Genomic DNA, 18,876 nt, shown 5'->3' with positions numbered 1-18,876 from the left:
CTGAAGTGAATCCTTACTTCTAGTTAAATTTCACCATTTACTAATGACTGCGGTGGTGGTGCTGCGGTAGCGTTGTCGCCTCACAACAAGACGTTGTGCCGTTCGATTCTCAGCTAGAACGTCTTCTGTGTGGAGACATGCGTGAATGGATGTATCTTCGTTGAAGGTTGTGCATCAGGGCTGGCAAACTCGGCACGTAAAAAAATCTACTGCCAATCATTAGCGGACCGGAGTTCCGCTGTGGTGACCCCTAACCAGGAAAAGCCAAAAGACACAAACAAATAAACTAACATGCATGTGAATGGTGTCCTCTCTTTGTTACATCTTCCATTAGTGTTCTCTGCTGCCTGAGTTAAGGGCTGTGCTTAGTACCTGTAATGATAAGTCTTTCTCTTTGCAGTTTAAGGATCTCTTCCTCATAGTAATCTCAAGAAAATGTCAGTGTTCCCTGGCAAATCAAAAGGCATAAGCTTCTCATCCCTGTAGAATGTCCATGTCATCTGCCAGAGCAGACTAGTCATAGTCTTTTACTGGCTCCAACTCTGTCCTCATGGTGTCCATAACTACCTTTGCAGCCATAGCATCAGTTGCCATCACCCATCAAAAGTTTGAGAACTTTGTCTTGGAACAGGAGATTAAACATAGGGCAGAACTAGTAAGTAAAGTGCTCAGTTTGTAACTGATGTACTTGGTAGAATGACAGTCAAGTGAAGTTCTCAGCTTGTAAGTGTAGTACTCTTTAAAATGTTAGTGAAAGATGCTTGGTTCAAATCCTCTCAGGGTTGTAGTTTTTTTTTTTGTAAACAAGAAACATCTATATTAAATTATCACTTATGACACTGGCAATCCTACATTTATATAAATGAAAGAAAACCATATTGACATATTTTTAGTTGCAAGCATTATACATCACTTATGTCATTTCATATCACTGTTGCAGTACTCATTATGTTAGGGAATCCCTGCCTAGGGCAGTTCGACGTCCAGCCAATATATACCAAAGCCTTGGTTGTTTTAATGTATGCTGTATGGCACACGTATGCTCCTCATGTAGTATATGGCATAAAGGTGACATCCAGGCATACCATCCTTAGAACTTCTGTGCCACCAGTCCAAACACCATCTCTTGATCGTTGGTCTGACCACCTACATTCTATTGCTGGTTTCTGGGTCATTGCAGATAAGTGCCCCATTGGAGTTTCTTTTTTAGTTGTCTTTTTGTTGCTTGTGGGGTTTCATGTCATCCAAAAAGGGTAAATGCCAGTGTGGGAGACAAATTCTCTGTACAGACCACCACGAACAGTGTCTGGTTTGCTTTGATGCCTCGTACGACCATATGTCCTGTTTTATCTGTCAGGTTTTCGTACCTAAAGCTTTGGATAGTAAACTTTCTTCTTTGGCTCTGTAGTTTGAGAATCAGTGACTTAAACTTCTCACGAAAGATACTATGAAGGGAACTTCCCATCCTGAGGGACAGGCATCAGGGAAGAAGCCTAGGCCAGAATCTGCCATTGTCCAGCCTCCACCAGAAATTTCTCCTGAGGTGAATTAATGCCCGGAGGTTTGGCAGCTTTCTTGTCTGATTCCTTTGCCATGACCAGGTTGGAGGCCAGTGTGGATCTGCCTTTAAGTATGTCTGAGGAGGCTTTGCAGACATCTGTTTTGGAGGTTCAGGGGGGAACCATGTTTGATCATTTCCTAGGGGCCTAGGAGGCATTTCTTAGATTTTAGTCAGAGAAGCTCCTACTACTACTAGTGCATGCCATGCTGGTCCGACCCTTCCAGGTTTTATAAGGCAGATGTCCCATTAAAGAAAAAAACAAAAAACTAAACATGTTTCTCCTGCTCCTAAAGATCCACAGAGTGAGTGGTAGGCCTTCACTCAGGGTTTGTTTAATGCTTTGATGGCTTTGAAACATCCTCAGGGTGTTTCTGTTCCATCTCCCTCTGGCTACTGTACTCCACTTAAAAAACCCGCAGAACAAGATTCCTCTGAGGAGGAGGTGGATTCTGATGAAGAATTCCTTGCTTCCTCTTCTCAAATTCCTTCTCCTTTGGTCTATGGGTCACAGGAAGAGGAATCCACCAGTCCCGATACTCCATTTGAAAAGATTTCTTTTGGGGAACACAATCTCCAGGATGATGAAGTTTTTTTTTAATGGGATTGTTCTCAGGTCTTGGAGTCTCCTAAACCTTCTGCTATTCCTCCTTTTTTAGCTGCTTTCTTTATTGAATGTGTTTTCCGGTGCCTCTAAAGCTCCTGATTCTCAGCCCCCTGCTCCCAAGAAACCTGATAGGTTTTATAGGGTGCCTGAGACTGTCATTCTTTACAGTGTCCTGCTGCTGACCCCTCAGAGATGTCTGTAGCCTCTAACAAGCTCTTTCAATTGCTTCCTTTGCCCAAATTACTGCCTTCTGATAAAGACAGCAGAACCATGGTTAGGCTAGGTAAGAAATTTTTCACCTCTGCTACCTTGTCTTTTAGGGATAATTAGCAAACCCATATGTCCAGATGTATGTTGGCTCTCCTATCTCAGGCTTGTCAGTTTATTTCTGATCTTCCAGACTCTGAGGGTAAAAACATCTGCTCTTTCCCTGTTAAGGACTTCCTCACAAGTGGTTTGCCATTCCATCAAGTGTAGTTATGATGCAGCAGATGCCTCTCCTAGGGCTGCTGCTTTTGGGTCAGTGATGAGGAGGTATTCTTAGCTTTGGCTTCAACCATTGCCTGACAGTACTAAGGCTAAGTTGATGGATGCCCCTCTTAATAATAAACACTTGTTTGGAGAAGCTGGTGATGATTTGTTTAAGTCTCTTCAGGATAAGGGGAAGGCTTTACAGGTACTCAGACATGTTTGTTTCTCCTGTTCCTAAATTTCAGAGAACCTACACCAGTAAGGCAGCCTTTGTTCACAGGCAATCTCGCCCTACTACTAAGGACAAATAGGGTGACAAGCAGGCTCCTTCTGCTAAGGCTACTCAGACTTTAGGGACTCAGATGTCTCCTTTTCCAGATAAACCAGGTGCTGGCTGACTGTCCTGTTCTTCCCAGCCACTTTCCTCTTCCTCTTTGTCTCTCTCTCTTCCAGTTTGGCTACAGATTCCTCAGGAGTCCTGGGTTCTTTCCATTATTCACCAGGGGTACTTCACAGTGTGAAATTTCTTCCCCCTTCTTTGGGTGTTCCTCAGCCCCCTCAGGAACAACTCTCCTTTTTCCCAGAGGTGCTTCGGGACCTTTTAACTCAAGGTGCTATTCAAGAGGTGCCTGTGTCCCAAAGGTGGAGGGAGTTTTACTCCAGGATATTTCTAGTGCCCAGAAAAGAGGGCACATGGAAATCAGTTCTAGACCTCTTTCATCTAAGCACTTTTTTGAAGGTGCCCACTTTTTGAATGTTGTCCTTTCAGACTTTGTTTTCTATTTTGCTTCCTCGGGCTTATATGGTATCTCTGGATCTCAAGGATGCTTATCTCCATATTCCAGTCCATCCCCTTTTCAGGAAGTTTTTGTGTTTGTCTGTTGCTTCCTGGAAGTTGCAGTTGTCTGTTTTGCCCTTTGGCCTTTCTACTGCCCCACAGATATTCATCAAATACCTCATTCCTGTTATTGCTTTTTGCAGGCTTCAGGGGATCCAAGTATTTCCCTACATGAATTACCTGCTATTTCAGGCATCCTCTCCAGAGATACTGTTGCAAAATCTTCATTTTGCCATTTCCTGGGGTTCACAGTAAACTTCAAGAAGTCTTTTCTGACTCCTTCTCAGGATCATGTTTTTTTGGATTGCAGGATTCGGACCGTGCCTATGCTGGTATACCTGCCTCCTCCCAAGGCCTTAACTCTTATTTCCTTCTTTCAATCTCTTCTTCCTGTGGCCTCCATTTCAGCTGGGGAGTTTTGGATAGCCGTGGGATTCATGGCATCCCTATGCTTCTTGTGGCCAAACTCCATATGAGGAAGTTTCACTGGTTCCTGGAGTCAGTTTGGCTTTATCGTTCACATCCACTAGAATTTGTAGTTCTCTTCTACCTTGTCACAGGAAGGAACTTCACTGGTGGATCCAGCAGTTGACTTTAAATCCAGGGCTCCCTTTTCATCCCCCTTGTGTGGATGGGGAGCAGCTTTTGGCTCCCTATAGATACATGGGGTTTAGTCACCTCTTCAACTAAAGGAGCACATCAGTGTCAAATAGATGAGAGCTCTTCTGCTAGTGCTTCAGGCTTTTGATCCTCTTTTCTCCCCAGGACCCTTCTTTGCTGTCTGCCACTCCTGGTGTGGGATCTTGCTGTCCAGAATCAAGTGACTCTTAAAGCAGTCTTCATTCCCTCAGGTCAAAGCATTGTGGCAGACACTCTGAGCAGGTCCTTAACTCTATCCCAGGAATGGGTGCTTCACAGGGATGTGTTTCTGGACATTGCCCATCAGTGGGGTACTCCTGAAATTGATCTGCTTGCTTCCTCTCTGAACAGACAGCTTCCTCTATTTTTTGCCAGGGTCCCAGGTAGTCTGGTTTGGAAGGTGGAACCCTTTTATCTTAGCAGGGGATGTTTCTTTGTTTTACCTCCCCTTGCCATCATTCCAAAATACCTGTTCAAAATTCAACAGGATGCTCCCAAAATATTGTTGGTGCTTCTCTTTTGGCCAAGACAGCTTTGGTTCCCTCTTCTGCATTTAGCCAATGGCATTCATCACAAGTTACCTCACAGGATGGGCCTACTCGCACAAGACAAGAGATCTCTCATCCATCCCCACCTGTCTACTCTTCAACTGACACTGTAGGTGATAGAATTTTGATTCCACATAGACACCTTTTTTTTCTGAGGACATGCTTAAGGTAGTACAGGAGGCTAGGAAACCCAATACTAGGAAATCCTACTTATCCAAATGGAAGAGGCTTTCGGTTTGGTATCTTTCTCAAAACCTGGATCTACTTTCTGTAGATATTCATATGGTTCTCACTTATCTTTGTGAATTTCTCAATTTTGGGTTGGCTTATTCTTCTGTTAATGTCCATTTATCAACTGTCTCTGCTTGTCTGCCTTTATCTCCTCCTTTAGCTTCTAGGTTTGAGGCTAAACAAATCCTGAAAAGTGTCTTTCACGTTAGGCCTCCCAGGAAGCCTGTTCCTCCTCCCTGGGATGTAAATTTTGTTTTGGAAAAACTGACTCTGGCTCCTTTTGAGCCTGCAGCTTCAGCTTCCTTGCAACATTGCTTTTGGAAGACGGTTCTTTTGTTAGCTCTTACTTCTGTCAGACAGGTTCTTACTTCTGTCAGACAGGTGTCTGAGCTTCAGGCCCTTATGGCTTTTCCTCCTTTTTTGGTGTTTAATAAGGACAGGCTGTCCTTGCATACTAATCCTTTTACTCCTGGTGTTTAATGAGTCGTGCCTTAATCATAGGTTCATAGGTTCATAGGTTAGTACTAAGCTAACTGCCCTCGTGAGCCATTTTAAGCCTAGCCCAATCATCCCTTGTGAGACTCAAACCCTGCACCTTGTGTTTGTAAGGCAAACACCTTAACCGTTAGGCCAGTCTATTTATTTGCCCACTTTTTTCCCTTCTCTGCAATCTACCAGTGAGAAGTTGCTGCACATGTTGGATATGCACAGACAACTAAGATTTTATTTGGATAAGACTAAGACTATCTTCTTCTTCTTCTTTTGGCTTTACCCGGTTAGGGGTCGCCACAGCGGATCATCTGTCCGCTCATGATTGGCAGTGGAGTTTTACGGTGTTGAGTTGCCAGCCCGGCGCCCAACCTTCCACAGAAGGCACACACACACTCACACCTAGGGCCAATTTAGAGTGTCCAATCCACCTACTGCATGTCTTTGGGATGTGGGAGGAAACCGGAACACCCGGAGGAAACCCACGCGACCACAGGGAGGACATGCAGACTCCGCACAGAAAGCACCCCAGCCGAGAATCAAACCGGAGAACCTCTTGCAAAATCTAATCAGTTCTTTGTTTTCTTTCATCCCAGGTCCTTAGTATTAGCTGTATCCATGCAAACTATTTCTTGTTGGATTTAAAAACCTATTTCTTTTTGTTATTCCTTTCATGGCAACAGTCTTCCTTATTCGGTTAAGACTCATTCTGCTAGGGCTGTGGATTCTTCTGGTGCTTTTTTCAAGGGTTTGGATCCTAACTCTATTCTTGAAGCAACTACCTGGACGTCTCTGCATATGTTTACCAAGCAGTATAAGTTGGATGGAATCTCCGGAGCTATGTGCTGATTTTGCTAGGGCCATCCTTCATGGCTTCCTAGAGGACTCTGCTGGTCCTTCCTCCTCCCAAGTGTCTTCCTGAGCTTTGGTACTCTCCCTAATGTAATGAATACTGCAACAGTGAAAAAAGGGCATAGTATATTTATGCAAAATCTTAACATAACGGTACATGCCCTTCTCTTCACTTTTGCAGTATTCACTCCCTCCCCCCCCCCCCCCCCGGTCCTTTTCTCTTCTGGAGGTTCTGATTTCCTTTTCTTTTCCTTGTATTGGTGTTCCTAGTGTGGCTGTCAGCTCTGAGGATGGTATGTCCAGACATCATCTGTCTGCTCCATGCTATGCAAGGAAGCATATGTGTGACGTACGTCATACCTTAAAGTAACCTAATGGCTTTGGTATACTGGCCAGACGTCAGCCACCCTTGGAAGAGAATCTCTAATGTAATGAATATTAAAACAGGAAGAGAAGGACATCTATCATTATGGTAAGATTTTACACAACTGCACTTTCTGCATTAGCACTGTCATCAATATAATAAACTCTTCTTCTCCTGAGTGTAACAGTGCTTTCTCAGTTTGGGCATAATAGTTTAGTAACCCAACTGTTGGAGTATTTCAGAGATCTGGAAATGGTTCGAAGCAGCTGCAAATTTTGAGTAAAGGGAAGTGGCTGGAAAGCCTGTGAAAGTTTAAGATGTTGTGCTGATTAAATCCTGCTAACCTTCATTTTTGATAAAGCATTTCAGTAAGTTTTTATGTTTGATTTTATGTAGCATGTTTTATTATATTCATTTTCAGTCCCTTTATCGTTGGAAAAAAAAGAGATGCTATTTTTCCAATTACATTTCACTTGAATCCATACTTTTAATCCCAGGTACAAAAAATTATTTATTTTGTGGTTTTCCACAGTGAGGATGTAGAATTGTGATAGTGAGCGGCCACAATAGTGCAGCAGATTTTCTATAAACTAGTGTATTATATAATGGGGTTATGGTGCCTACCTTTGCAACACTTTTTATCCCAATAAAACTACCACAAATTCACTTTCTTTCGCAAAGCCCTATGTCTTGCAGTGATGTAGATGTGACGTTTTTCCCAGGATGGTGTGAGGAACGTCATGTATATGACTTTTTGAGTCTGTTTTGGGGGGGGGGGTGATTTTCAGTTTAACATAAATAGTTATAGCTATAAGATATGGATCTGTTTTTATTTCTCACCTGAATACTCTGTTTAATTCATTTACCCAGACTGAAGTACATGGGACACCTCAAAGAAGGGCAGATGCATATAACAGTTCTTACTCTCTCAAAAAATGTTGGTGTTTGGTCCTATAATTGTGGCTTGGGTGAATAAATAACATCTTTTGAATTTTAAATGAATATTAAATAAATACAGAACCATGATAAACGGTAAACGTATTACAATTATGTGCAGTATTGCATTTGTGTCTATAAAGCACAGAAGGACTTTGCTGCATGAAGTAAGTTTTGCCAAATTTGAATAATGTATGAGGAAATGTACAATAGAATGACAACCCTTAACAACTTTTGTGTTTGAACAGGTAGCTGGAAAGACCACCTCAGATATTAAATGCCGAAAGAGAGTTAATTTCATTGATCCTTCAGACACTGAACGCCAGTCACAGAGTACAACTCCCAGAGTCCACTTTGCAGCTGGTGTCCTAAACTCATCTGTTAAAGTAGCATCATTCAGTCACTGCAATGCAACGGTAAGAGAAAAATGCAACAGGTGGCATCATTTTTACCACTGTATAAACACACAGAGGCTTATCTTTAAATATAATAATAACATTGTTATATTAGTTACATGGAATGTGTACCCAGCTTCAGTAGCACTGATATATTTGCAGAGAATAGCTTCTGTTGTCTGAGAGGGCTATTGAAGTGGATCCTTAATTTCTATTTAAATTTTGCTATTTGCAGATGTCCATGTGAATGGTATCCTCTCCTCTCCTTGTTACATTTTCCACTAATGTTCTCTGCTGCCTGAGTTAAGGGCTGTGCTTAGCACCTGTAATAAGTCTTTCTCTTTACACTTTATGGATCTCTTCTTCAGGGTTGGGAGGGTGGCCTAATGGTTAAGGTGTTTGCCTTACAAACACAAGGTGCAGGGTTTGACTCTCACAAGGGATAATTGGCTAGGCTTAAAATGGCCCACAAGGGCAGTTAGCCTAGTACTAATCTATGAACCTATGGTCTTCACAGGAAAATGTCAGTGTCTGTGGCAGAAGAAAAGGCATAAGCTTCTCATAACTGCAAGATGTCCATATCATCTGCCAGAGTAGACTAGTCGGGTCCCTATTAAATTATCGAACATTTCAAAGTTCGAATGTCATATGGTCGACACCATATGATCAAACTTTGAAAAGTTCGAAGGTGAAAGGCAATGGCTCCGTACGAGCAGAATGGGAAAATTTCCCGTTTGTACACTGAAGTGCGGTCTTGGAGTTGGTATATTTAAGTAGAGGGTGTGGCGGAGGTGCAGGGGGGCTTGCCCCCCTGCTCAGACCGTTAAGGTAAGTGATTTTTTTTTTTTACGTTTTTATTATATATTCAAAGATTCAAGTTTCGCTCATATGTTGTCGAGCATATGAGGTTCGATATTTTGAAGCTTCGAATATATAATATAGACCTGACTAGTCATAGATTTTGCTGACTCTAACTCTGTCCTTATGGTGTTCATAACTACCTTTGCAGCCATGACATCACTTGCCATCACCCATCAAAAATTTGAGAACTTTTTGTTAGAAGATGAGATTGGAAATAGGGCAGAACTAGTAAGTGAAGTACTCAGTAGAATGGACAGTCAAGTGAATTTATCAGCTTGTTATACGTTATCCACATACCTCCCAACCATACTGAATTACTCTGTATTTACCGAGTTTTGGGGTCCAAATGAAGGGGTGCCACGATTCCCGATTGGCACCCCTTCATTTCCAATTTTTTTGCTTCATTTTTTACATTTTTTTTTTAAATTCGCGCTGTCGGAGCTGATGTCATCACGTGTGCGATGACGTCAGTGCCGTCAGGGCTACCAGCCAGTCGGAATTGAGCTCAAGGAGCTCACGTCATTATTTCCGGCTGGCTACGAGCGGGAAGGAATACAGCACCGAGTACTAGGCAGTAACGCTTTTATTTTTTTTCCAAGTTGGCTGCGAGCAGGAATACAGCAGCAATGGAATTACAGGCAGCAGTGCTATCAGTTTTATTTTTCCAAGCAGCAGGCAGCGCGAGCAGGTAAGCATGGGACGGAACGTCCTCTTTCTTTACAGAAGCAGTAATCACAGGCTGCAAGATCCCTGTGGAACCTGTGGCTATAGCTTAACAAAAGGATTAGGGGGGACGTTTTAGGATAGTGTGGTGGGAAGAATCACATTCCATGAGCTGTAGGTGATGCTTTCCTCAAGTCTGTGCTATGAAATGGAACAGTCACTGCATGCAGTAATGCTTCATGCCTGCAGGTAATGGCAAATGACTCAAGCCACAACTCATGTGTTTTTTTTTTTTTTAAATAATTACTTCAGCTGCTTGTCTGATGTGTAAATGCTTGGAAAGAATAGCTTGGTCTGGAGATTTTTAAAACAAAAAAATGCTTGTTGATTATTTTTCTTCTGTACTTGCTTTTCCTGTTGAAAGTGAAACAGCAGTTTTGTGCTTTCAAGTCGGAATTGTGTGGCATGCATTTGTGGAACAGTAATCCTCAGTAGAGAAGAACTTGTTGGCATTTGGAAGTTGTCTTCAGACTGCATTCATAGTGTTTTAGCCTAAACAAGAGAAAATCTCCAATATGTAGTTGCAAAAGGTCTGAAAGAGCCTTATTGCTGCAGTGCCTAATGATATTAGACACTTGAGCTTTTCTAATAGTTATTCTATGGACATGTTTGAAGAAAAGGTTGTGATCATGTCAGAATTAACTAAATCATGGCAGCTAGGATCACACATGCTCATAACGTGTAGTTTAAACTTCTCTAGTTTCTCACTGTAGAGATCTGTAGCAAGTACAAAATTATATTTTGTCAGCAACATTGCTTGATGTAGGAATTAAATAATATGGTGATATTATGAGGCAAGATCAGTGGTAAAAAAATTCCGACCTAACTGTAGCTTTCTATGTCACAGAAAGTAGGTTAGTCGGAATTTTTTTCTGTTAGTCTTCCTTGAGATACAAATCCTGATTTCTTCTGTCTAGAAAGTACTTCAGGTTGAGTGAAGACAGATTGCTAGTTTCATGCTTTTCCAGAAGAGTAAGAATTTACTTTTTTGATGGAAGAATCTGCTTTAAAGTTTTGATTTCACTTATATACATCTGCACAGTGTTTACAGGAAGTTAGTGGAAGAGGAAAAATTAGTGGTAAATCAGTGTCATACGTATGGTTTATAGTCTGTTTGAAGAACTTCGTTTTAAGCTGTTAATTATTTTCTTTGGTATAGCTGACAATTCTGCTCATAACATGCAGCAGTGTCTTTATACTAACTTACAGGCCTTCCATTTTAGACTTTGAAATGTACAGTGAAATATCACAGTTGCTTAGGAAGAGTCACTTGGTGATGGCTAGATCAGTTACATGCACTGCCAGTTATGGTGAGGTAAACCAATAAATTCAATGCCAAAAAGTTTATAGTTCTGGTGAGGTCACAGCACTAATAATGTATATAGCATTAGTCATTGTACAGGAGGAAATCAACCAGAGCTGCATATGGGGGTATAACGCGACAGATGTGGCAGTTAGGAAGTGATACCTCTTTGAGATCTGTAATACTACAGTCGGTGAGACTGTAATAATGTTAGTATATCCCTAAGCTAATTGCTGTTCTGCATATATCAGCATCCTTCATCCAGGGAATGCAGTTTGTTCTAATCAAAGAAAAAAAAAAGCATACTTGATACAACAGTTAATTGCTTTTAAAAACTGATCTTCGATTTTATACATTATGATAGCTCTTAAATATTTGTATTGTTAATTAGTCTTAATGTTTCAGTGTTTATCACATTATTTGAAATTATTATAAATTACTTCTGCATACCCATCCATACATTCAATAGTAAATAGTATGGGAAGAAATAGCCAGGGAATAGTGTTTGTGCATTGATGTACTGCAAAATGTAAAAATAAAATCCAAATAATCATTGATTGTAGAAGTAAAGCAGATTGCACACATTAGTGTTTATGGTAAATGGGGTGAAATAGCCAGGTAATAGGACATTGGAATCTGGTGCCATATTTTGGTTGGTTGTTCTTCAGTTTGCGTTTGAAAGTTGGTATCCCACAATTCCATCTGAGTGCGTGGGTTACATAATTATGTATGCAAATTAGATGCTAATCAGCGTACAGATTTGTACCTATTTTTCATGGGCTTTGTCCAGATTTTTGATGTTTCCAGGTTGAGAGGTATATGGTTATCCAGTTATTGTCAGTCAAACATTACATAGCTCATTCAAATGCTGCTGCCTTCTTTTAAACCTCATTCCTCCTCCAAAATGCTATTCTGCATGTATTGTTCCCACAATTTCCATTCTCTATGTAATTTGCCCCCACTCTTTTCTACAGATATCATTTCCAGTTGTTTTCTCTCTCTCACTATATTCACTACTTCTAATACAGTTGGTTGAGACTTTGATTTACATTTTCTAGTAATTGTTTTTTTGACAGCCACCATAATTAGACTCAGTGAGACCTTACTATGTCTAGGCAATTCCAATTCTGTATCATAGCGCAAGAAAATCATTTCCTGAGTTATAACAATTTGATCACCCAATATTTATGATAGAGTAGTCTGCAGGGAATTTTTAAAGTCTGCCAACTCATTATTTCCAATTACTTCTTTCTTTCCCATCACATCTCTAACATCTGCTGATTATCTGAGGAAAAATTCTTTGGAGACTAGTTGGGGTATAAAATACCTATGTAAACACTTCCAAGAAAAGCTGCTAAATCATCTAGACTTTGTTGCATATTTGTGAGTGATGCATATATCCCCCCATTGTTTCTTTGTAAATTTCATATCCAGTCTCTCTTACCAATCCTTTCTAACCTCATTTGATTGCTTCTTATAGTTGTTGTGGAATATTTTATATACTGTACTAATTATCCCATTTTTAACATCAGCTTCTGTTGTAAATTCTGCTATAAACTCTACCAGTGCTGGCCTTTTGCTCATGATCCTCATATTTCTTTTTCTTTGCCTATACTCTGATATCAATCCTTGATGGGGAAGGCAATCTCTAACCTGCAGTCCAAGTAAATTCTTGGCCTCATCCCACTCGAGTACCTTTCACTCTCTAATTATTTGCTCTCAATACCTCGATTCCTTTGTTAGTTTTCTCCAGTAAATTCCCCTCATGCCTATTGTCTGTATCCCTAACTGCAATCATCCCTATTGGCAGAATCTCTCTTCTCCATTCACGTGTTGGATTAGTTCTTAGAATACTTTCTTCTACTTTATGAATATAAAATTCTGTATGGTTACTATTCTTCTTCTTAAGAATCTGTATCTAAAATCCCAGTCTCTTCTTGTTTCTTGAGCTTTCCCCCTGTTTTGTCATAATCCCTTTTCACTTTACATAGCAGAAGCAGAAGGCTGTGATTCATGGGAGCCTATACTGTGTAGCTCTGAAATACCCCTTCAAATCGGGTAATCTCAAACCACTGTGTTCTTTTGGAAGGATCAGCTTATCCCACTTGACCCTTGCCATCTTCCCTTCCCAGATAAAATCCTTCAACTTTGTACTAATTGTTATTCACAACTTATCTTCTGGTTGATAAAAATATGCCTGACCTGTCTATTAAACTAAAAGGACTAAAACATTTTGACTGCTTGTTTCTTGCTATCCATATCCATAAAAAAGAGTTTCTAATTTTTCAGTTTTTTTTTATTTTCTTTTGTTTAGTCTCTTCCAACATATCCTTAGCTGTTGTAACTGAATCCATTTTAATCCATACTCCTAAATACTTCATTTTATCATATCCCCATAAATATGGGTATTGCTGAACTAATTTGTGTGTGGATACATAGTTTACAGCTAATGCTTTCATTTTATCTTCATTAATTGTATCTCCCAAAAAGACTTGAAACTGTTACAAAATGTTCCACAACACTGAAAAGTCCTTTTCTGGTTTTATCAGGTATAAAATATCATCTCCAAATAAAGCCAGCTTTTCTTGACTCCCATACCAATTATATCCTTGAAATTCTGAGTCCCTTATTTTCTTTACCAGTGGTTCTAACTATAATGCAAATAACAAAGGGGAAGAGGAAATCCCTGCCTTGTTTCTCTGCTCAAGCAGAAGAGAGGAACCCACCCACTTTAATTTTCATCTCCAATCCCTCATATATCCTCCTAATCAACCTTATAATTTTATCAGGGAATGCAGATATTTCTATTGCCCTGCCCTTAAAATCACAGCCTACTCTGTGAAATGCTTTTACTGTATCAAGACCCGCCAACAACAGTGGTATTTTCTTATATTCTGCTTCCCTCTAGATCACTATCGTTCTGTTAATTTTGTCAAATGTTTGCCTCCCCTCCACAAAACCACATTGATCCATATCGATCAATTTTTACATTATCTTTGACATTTTTGAGCCATTATAGACATAAACACTTTATACTCATGGTTTAGAATTGAAATTGGCAGATATGAAGTTGGATCTGATAGGTCTCAGGATCGTATGTTTTGATGTTTGATGTCTAGGGTAGTGCCAAGGACTAAAACTCTGATAAGGACCTGGTTTGTGTGCCAAGGGTACAAGGTTTGAAGTGTAGTTTGGAGGATAGTATAGAGGATTAAGTTTAGGGAACTCAGGCCAAATCCTCTTTGATATTTTGCAGCCTTTGGGCTATTGACTTCTCTTACCTGCTCAAGACAAAAGTCATCCTCTTGGTTATCATTCTCTGCTGATGTGTGAGTTGCCAGAAGTGAAGTAGATAACATTCCTATTTATTAGAACAAATCTGCACTTTGTCTTGCAAAGACTTGTTTATTGGTTGAGTACGTCGGAACCTGTTTCCATTTACTCCAGTCTATACAGGTTTAATTAAGTCTTTCCAAGAGTGCCAGATCCATGCTTGTCAGGGTTAAGGTCACCTGATCCCATTAATACAGACACACCCAATGGACCTGTAAAATGCTGCTGGCCCCATTTCCAACCATATACCTGTGTATGGTTATGTGAATTTGCTCTGTGTATGATAAAGTATGAGTGCCTCAGAAACAGGAATGTAGGAACAAATTAGCATGGGCTACCAGCCACTGGTGTGAATTCATCTGCACTTGGTCCAGTTAATAACCTTTCAGTCTCTTGTTCCCTTTCAGTCCCCTAGAAACTCTATAGAACATCGTTGAATCTATGTCAGAGTTAATTACAAGTTGCTGAGATTAACAATTCTAAAGGTCTCTCTTCAAAAGCTAAAAGGGGTGATGAAACATATTACACTAATTGGTTTCTTGGAGACATCTGCATTGAAATGTTCTTTGAGTGACTAAGAACTCACTAGAAATTGGCAAAATCAAATTTTTACTGTCTATAAAGAGGTATGTGAATGCTTGCTTGCTTGACTAAAAGGTGTTGAATTTTCAGCATATTCCTTTTAAGTTATTTACACTGATGTGCTGATGTAACCCCTCAACGCTGTAGTTCTTCAATTTCCAATAAGTCTGACATCCACCACACCAACAATTTGTTAAAATGCATCCAATATTTATTTAAAAACAATAAGAACTTAATGCTTTCTTCCCTTTACCAATCTGTAATACAGGGCATCCTCAAAGTTTAACCATTCTAACATCACTTCCTTATATTTAAAAATGTGCTGCTAACATGAACATGGGACTTATTTTAATACAATTGAACTAAAATCAACCTCAATTAAAATATAACTGCAAATTTGTACCATAAAAATGTATACACATTAATCAAGTATTTCTTACTTGTTATATGAATTCTGGTAAAGAAACATTGCCATTAATTCCTGGGCTTCTTGTGGCATTTAATTTGCCAGAGCAATTCCATAAGTTCCAATAAACTGTGTGGATCACCCCCTCTTTCATCAATTACCACCCTATCCATGACAAAAAAATATATATATTTATTGAAGGATGTACAAGTGAGTAAATGTTTGAGTGCATTGGTATCTATATGCTTCTTAATGTCATAGATATGTTTATTTTATTAATTTATTGACATTTGTTGACTGGGAAAGTCCACTGGACTTCAGAACCATTTTCAGTGGAGGCCTGGGGTGAAAAACTCCAAGTTGCATGAAAATCATTACATGCATTTGTAAGGAAACAATTACTTATAAAGCAAGTGAAATAATACAGAAGACTATCTAAACAGCACGTATGTTGTAAAAAGGCACAATACAGTAACAATGGGACATTAACATGTAAGAAAATTATACAGTTAGAAATATTTAACAATGCAGCTCAAAATTTTTTTTGGGGGGGAGTAGGAAAAGGGAAAGGTAAGTGTAGTAGGAAGGTAGAATTAGAGAGTTGAACTTAAAGGTAGGATAGATATAGTTAGAATCTTATAGCTAGATGGTGGGAATATGTAGATTATAGGTGGCAGGTATTTAATGGCATTATTAAAAGTAGAAAGTGGCAGAAAAGAGAAAATGTGCTAAGATAGTTGTATAGATGTGTGAACTAGGATACTAAAGATTAGGGATAACTCATATGGTGTAACGTGTGTATATCACATAATCAAAATCCCAAAACATCGAACACCATAAGCTTGAACTTGAAATGTCAAAATGTAATATAATCGAAAGCTCAGAACAGCAAATTTTTTCCCAGGGAAACAATTTGCTGTTCTGAGAAAGACGCACACAACACAAGCACTCCAAAAAACAGTAATCCAAACATATACTCTTAAAATCCTACTTCTAACCCTATACTAAACTGTACATACACTACTATCTATCCACTTACCTTAACCCAAACCCTAACCCTAAGGTCCGTAACTATCGCACACTCACCTTACCCGCTCCCTAACCCTAATGTCCCATTCCCACACTTACCTTAACCTGGTCCGTTCGCACACTTACCTTAACCCGGTCCGTAACCTTCACACCACAGTGGAGGAAACAGCCCACCGAATTCTTTCTCTGGGAAAGAATTCAATGTTCTGCAGCTTTGCTATTTTCAGAGTTCATTGTTTTGGGTTCGATGATATAACATTCAATGTTTTACAACTTCAATGTTATAATATAAGACCCGGTGTAACAGAATGATATATACATAAGTATATTTGCTATGTGAAACAGTTTTGCTAGATTAAGGAGGCTGTGGATGTGTGTTGCATGTGCAGCTGGGGTTATCAGTGAGATGTTGTTTTAGTTTTCTTTTAAAGGAGATTGTTGTCTAATTCTGTAACTGATGATGGGAGGGTGTTCCACAGCTTAATTATGGAAGAGGAATAGAGGCAGCTACCTGCTCTTTTACTTGGTTTTGATACTTTAAGTAGGTGTTTGTTGTTAGAGTGTAGATTTTTGGATGGGAAGTAAAGTTCAATGATATTTTTCAGGGAAGGGCAACACTCGGGTTTATAAACGAGTTTATGGGCAAAGGTAAGTTGTGTGTAATGTAGGTAATGTCCAAATTCTAGCCAGTTTACTTCTGTAGTGGCCTGGCAATGATTGGTGCGATTTGGCTGGACTGATGCGAATTTTGCAATCTTATAATAACAGGACTGAAGTTTGTGTTGCAAAGAGTTGTGGAGATTGGTGAAGATAGGAGACCTATATAGTAAGGTTGGAAGGAGAAGATTTTTTGAAAGATTTATTTGGATGGATTTGTCTAAGTATTGATTGTTTCTGTAAAATTTGCCTAATTTGAAGTGAACCATTTTTTATTGCGTTATTAATATGCAAGTCAAAGCTAAGTTTGCTGTCAATAATAATTCCTAGCAGTCTGGCCTGCTTTACTAACTTTGTCTGGGTTTTGTTTATGGAGAATATAGTAAAGTCTGTGGGAACAGGTTTAGATGCAAAGATGAGTACTTTAGATTTATTAGGGTTAAGTAATAGCTGTGACTGGTTTAGCCAGAGTTCTATGGATGTAAAGGCCTTTTGTGTTAACTATTGGAGGTGAGAAAAGTTATTGGGAGGTACAGATTATTGTTGAATCATCTGCATATTGTATATAGTACAGTCAGAGGGAACTTTATGTAGGTCATTTATAAAAATGTTGAATAGTAGGGGTCCTAAGATTAACCCCTGGGGCACTCCTATGTTATTTGGGAGGAAGCTAGAGAGGTTATTCTGCCATTTTATGGATTGCTGTCTGTTTTCCAAGTAACTAGTAAACCAGGTTAGGGTGGCATCAGAGCATCCTAGTGATTGCAGTTGCTGGATAAATTTGATGTGGTAGACTGTGTCAAATGCTTTTGAGAGATCCAGTAACAGGACTGATGTATGTAGGTTACTATCTATATTTTAGGGCATTATAGATGAAATTTGTGAAGGAGACTAGGGCAGTAATGGTACTGTGGGATGGTCGAAAACCATGTTGTGAAGGGGATAGTAGGTTGTTGCTGGTTAGATATTCAACCAGTTGTTTGTGGATGCATTTTTCCATTATTTTAGATAGAGGGGACAGTATGGAAATGGGTCTGAAATTAGACAGGTCATGAGGGTCTCCACCTTTATGAAGTGGGGTGATTATTGATTTTTTTCCAGAGCTGTGGGACTGTGTGCTCTGCAAGTGTCGGCTTATAAGGACACTTACTGGGAAACCTAATGCCTTAGCACTAATTTTGAGGTATTCTTGGGGAGATTATCAGCCAGTAAGGAGCCTGGATTAAATTTTCCAAGTAATATTTGTATTTGAGAGGTTGCTACAGGTTGGAAGTTAAAGGATGGTATGGAGCTGATATTGCCTTGAGGTATGTTGGATGGGTTAATAGGGGTTGGGGTATTGCCTGCATTTACTAATGTTAGGATAATATCAATAACGTTTTTATTAAATATTTCAGTTATTTCAACTGGGCTTTTGTCTGGAAATGGAGATGGGTTTTGGGTGCTGCCAGGATTTAGTAATGAGTTGACAGATTTCCGGAAAAGTCTGGAATTATTACTATGGGTGTTCATAGATTCTGTCTTTCAACTTTTTCTTAAATACAGGTTGCTAAATGCACAACCATCCTGGTGTTGCAGTTGCATCTTCCTGGGCATTTTAAAGCCCTATCAACACTTTCAACCATTACTAAGAGCCTGTTGTTAATGAGCCTGCAATACCTACAGCTTCCACATTTCATCATTTGGAGGCTGCAAATCAACTTTATACTGTGGGGTTCCCCTCAAAACTGTTCTTAATGTTTTTAACCCTAGTATATACTTCTTTGGGACCATTGTTCAATATATTTTTGTACTCTTCTGGAAAAAATAATTCCAATTATTAAACACTACTTTAACCAACCCAGGGGCCAATGCATTGTATGGTATCAACATAGTTCCTTCCATTTTGATGTTTTCCCCTACTTTTCATCTTTCTGACATAACCTGCCAAAGTACACAGTTGTCCCCTGCACCAACTCTCAAAATGGGAGAAAATTTTGTCCTACCTTCGACTACTTCTGCCCTAGTTTGATTTAATAGGCTGTCAGGGTAACTTATTTCCTTCAATTGATTAG

The 18,876-nt window shown here is 39.5% G+C and overlaps 1 protein-coding gene across 1 annotated transcript in view; it reads left to right on the top strand.

The window, feature by feature from the left end:
- Positions 1-18,876, top strand: part of LOC122801255 (serine-rich adhesin for platelets-like) — a 1,296,546-nt gene that overhangs the window by 1,143,687 nt on the left and 133,983 nt on the right. Inside the window, exon 16 of the mRNA XM_044070807.1 lies at positions 7,782-7,949. Within this exon, the coding sequence (XP_043926742.1) occupies positions 7,782-7,949 (168 nt within the window). The remainder of the gene's footprint in view (positions 1-7,781; positions 7,950-18,876) is intronic.

The sequence above is a fragment of the Protopterus annectens genome, chromosome 4.part1, assembly GCF_019279795.1.
Source record: "Protopterus annectens isolate FY-2018-M chromosome 4.part1, PAN1.0, whole genome shotgun sequence".
NCBI classification, from domain to species: Eukaryota; Metazoa; Chordata; order Ceratodontiformes; family Protopteridae; genus Protopterus; species Protopterus annectens.
This window is presented reverse-complemented; position numbering and strand designations above follow the sequence as displayed.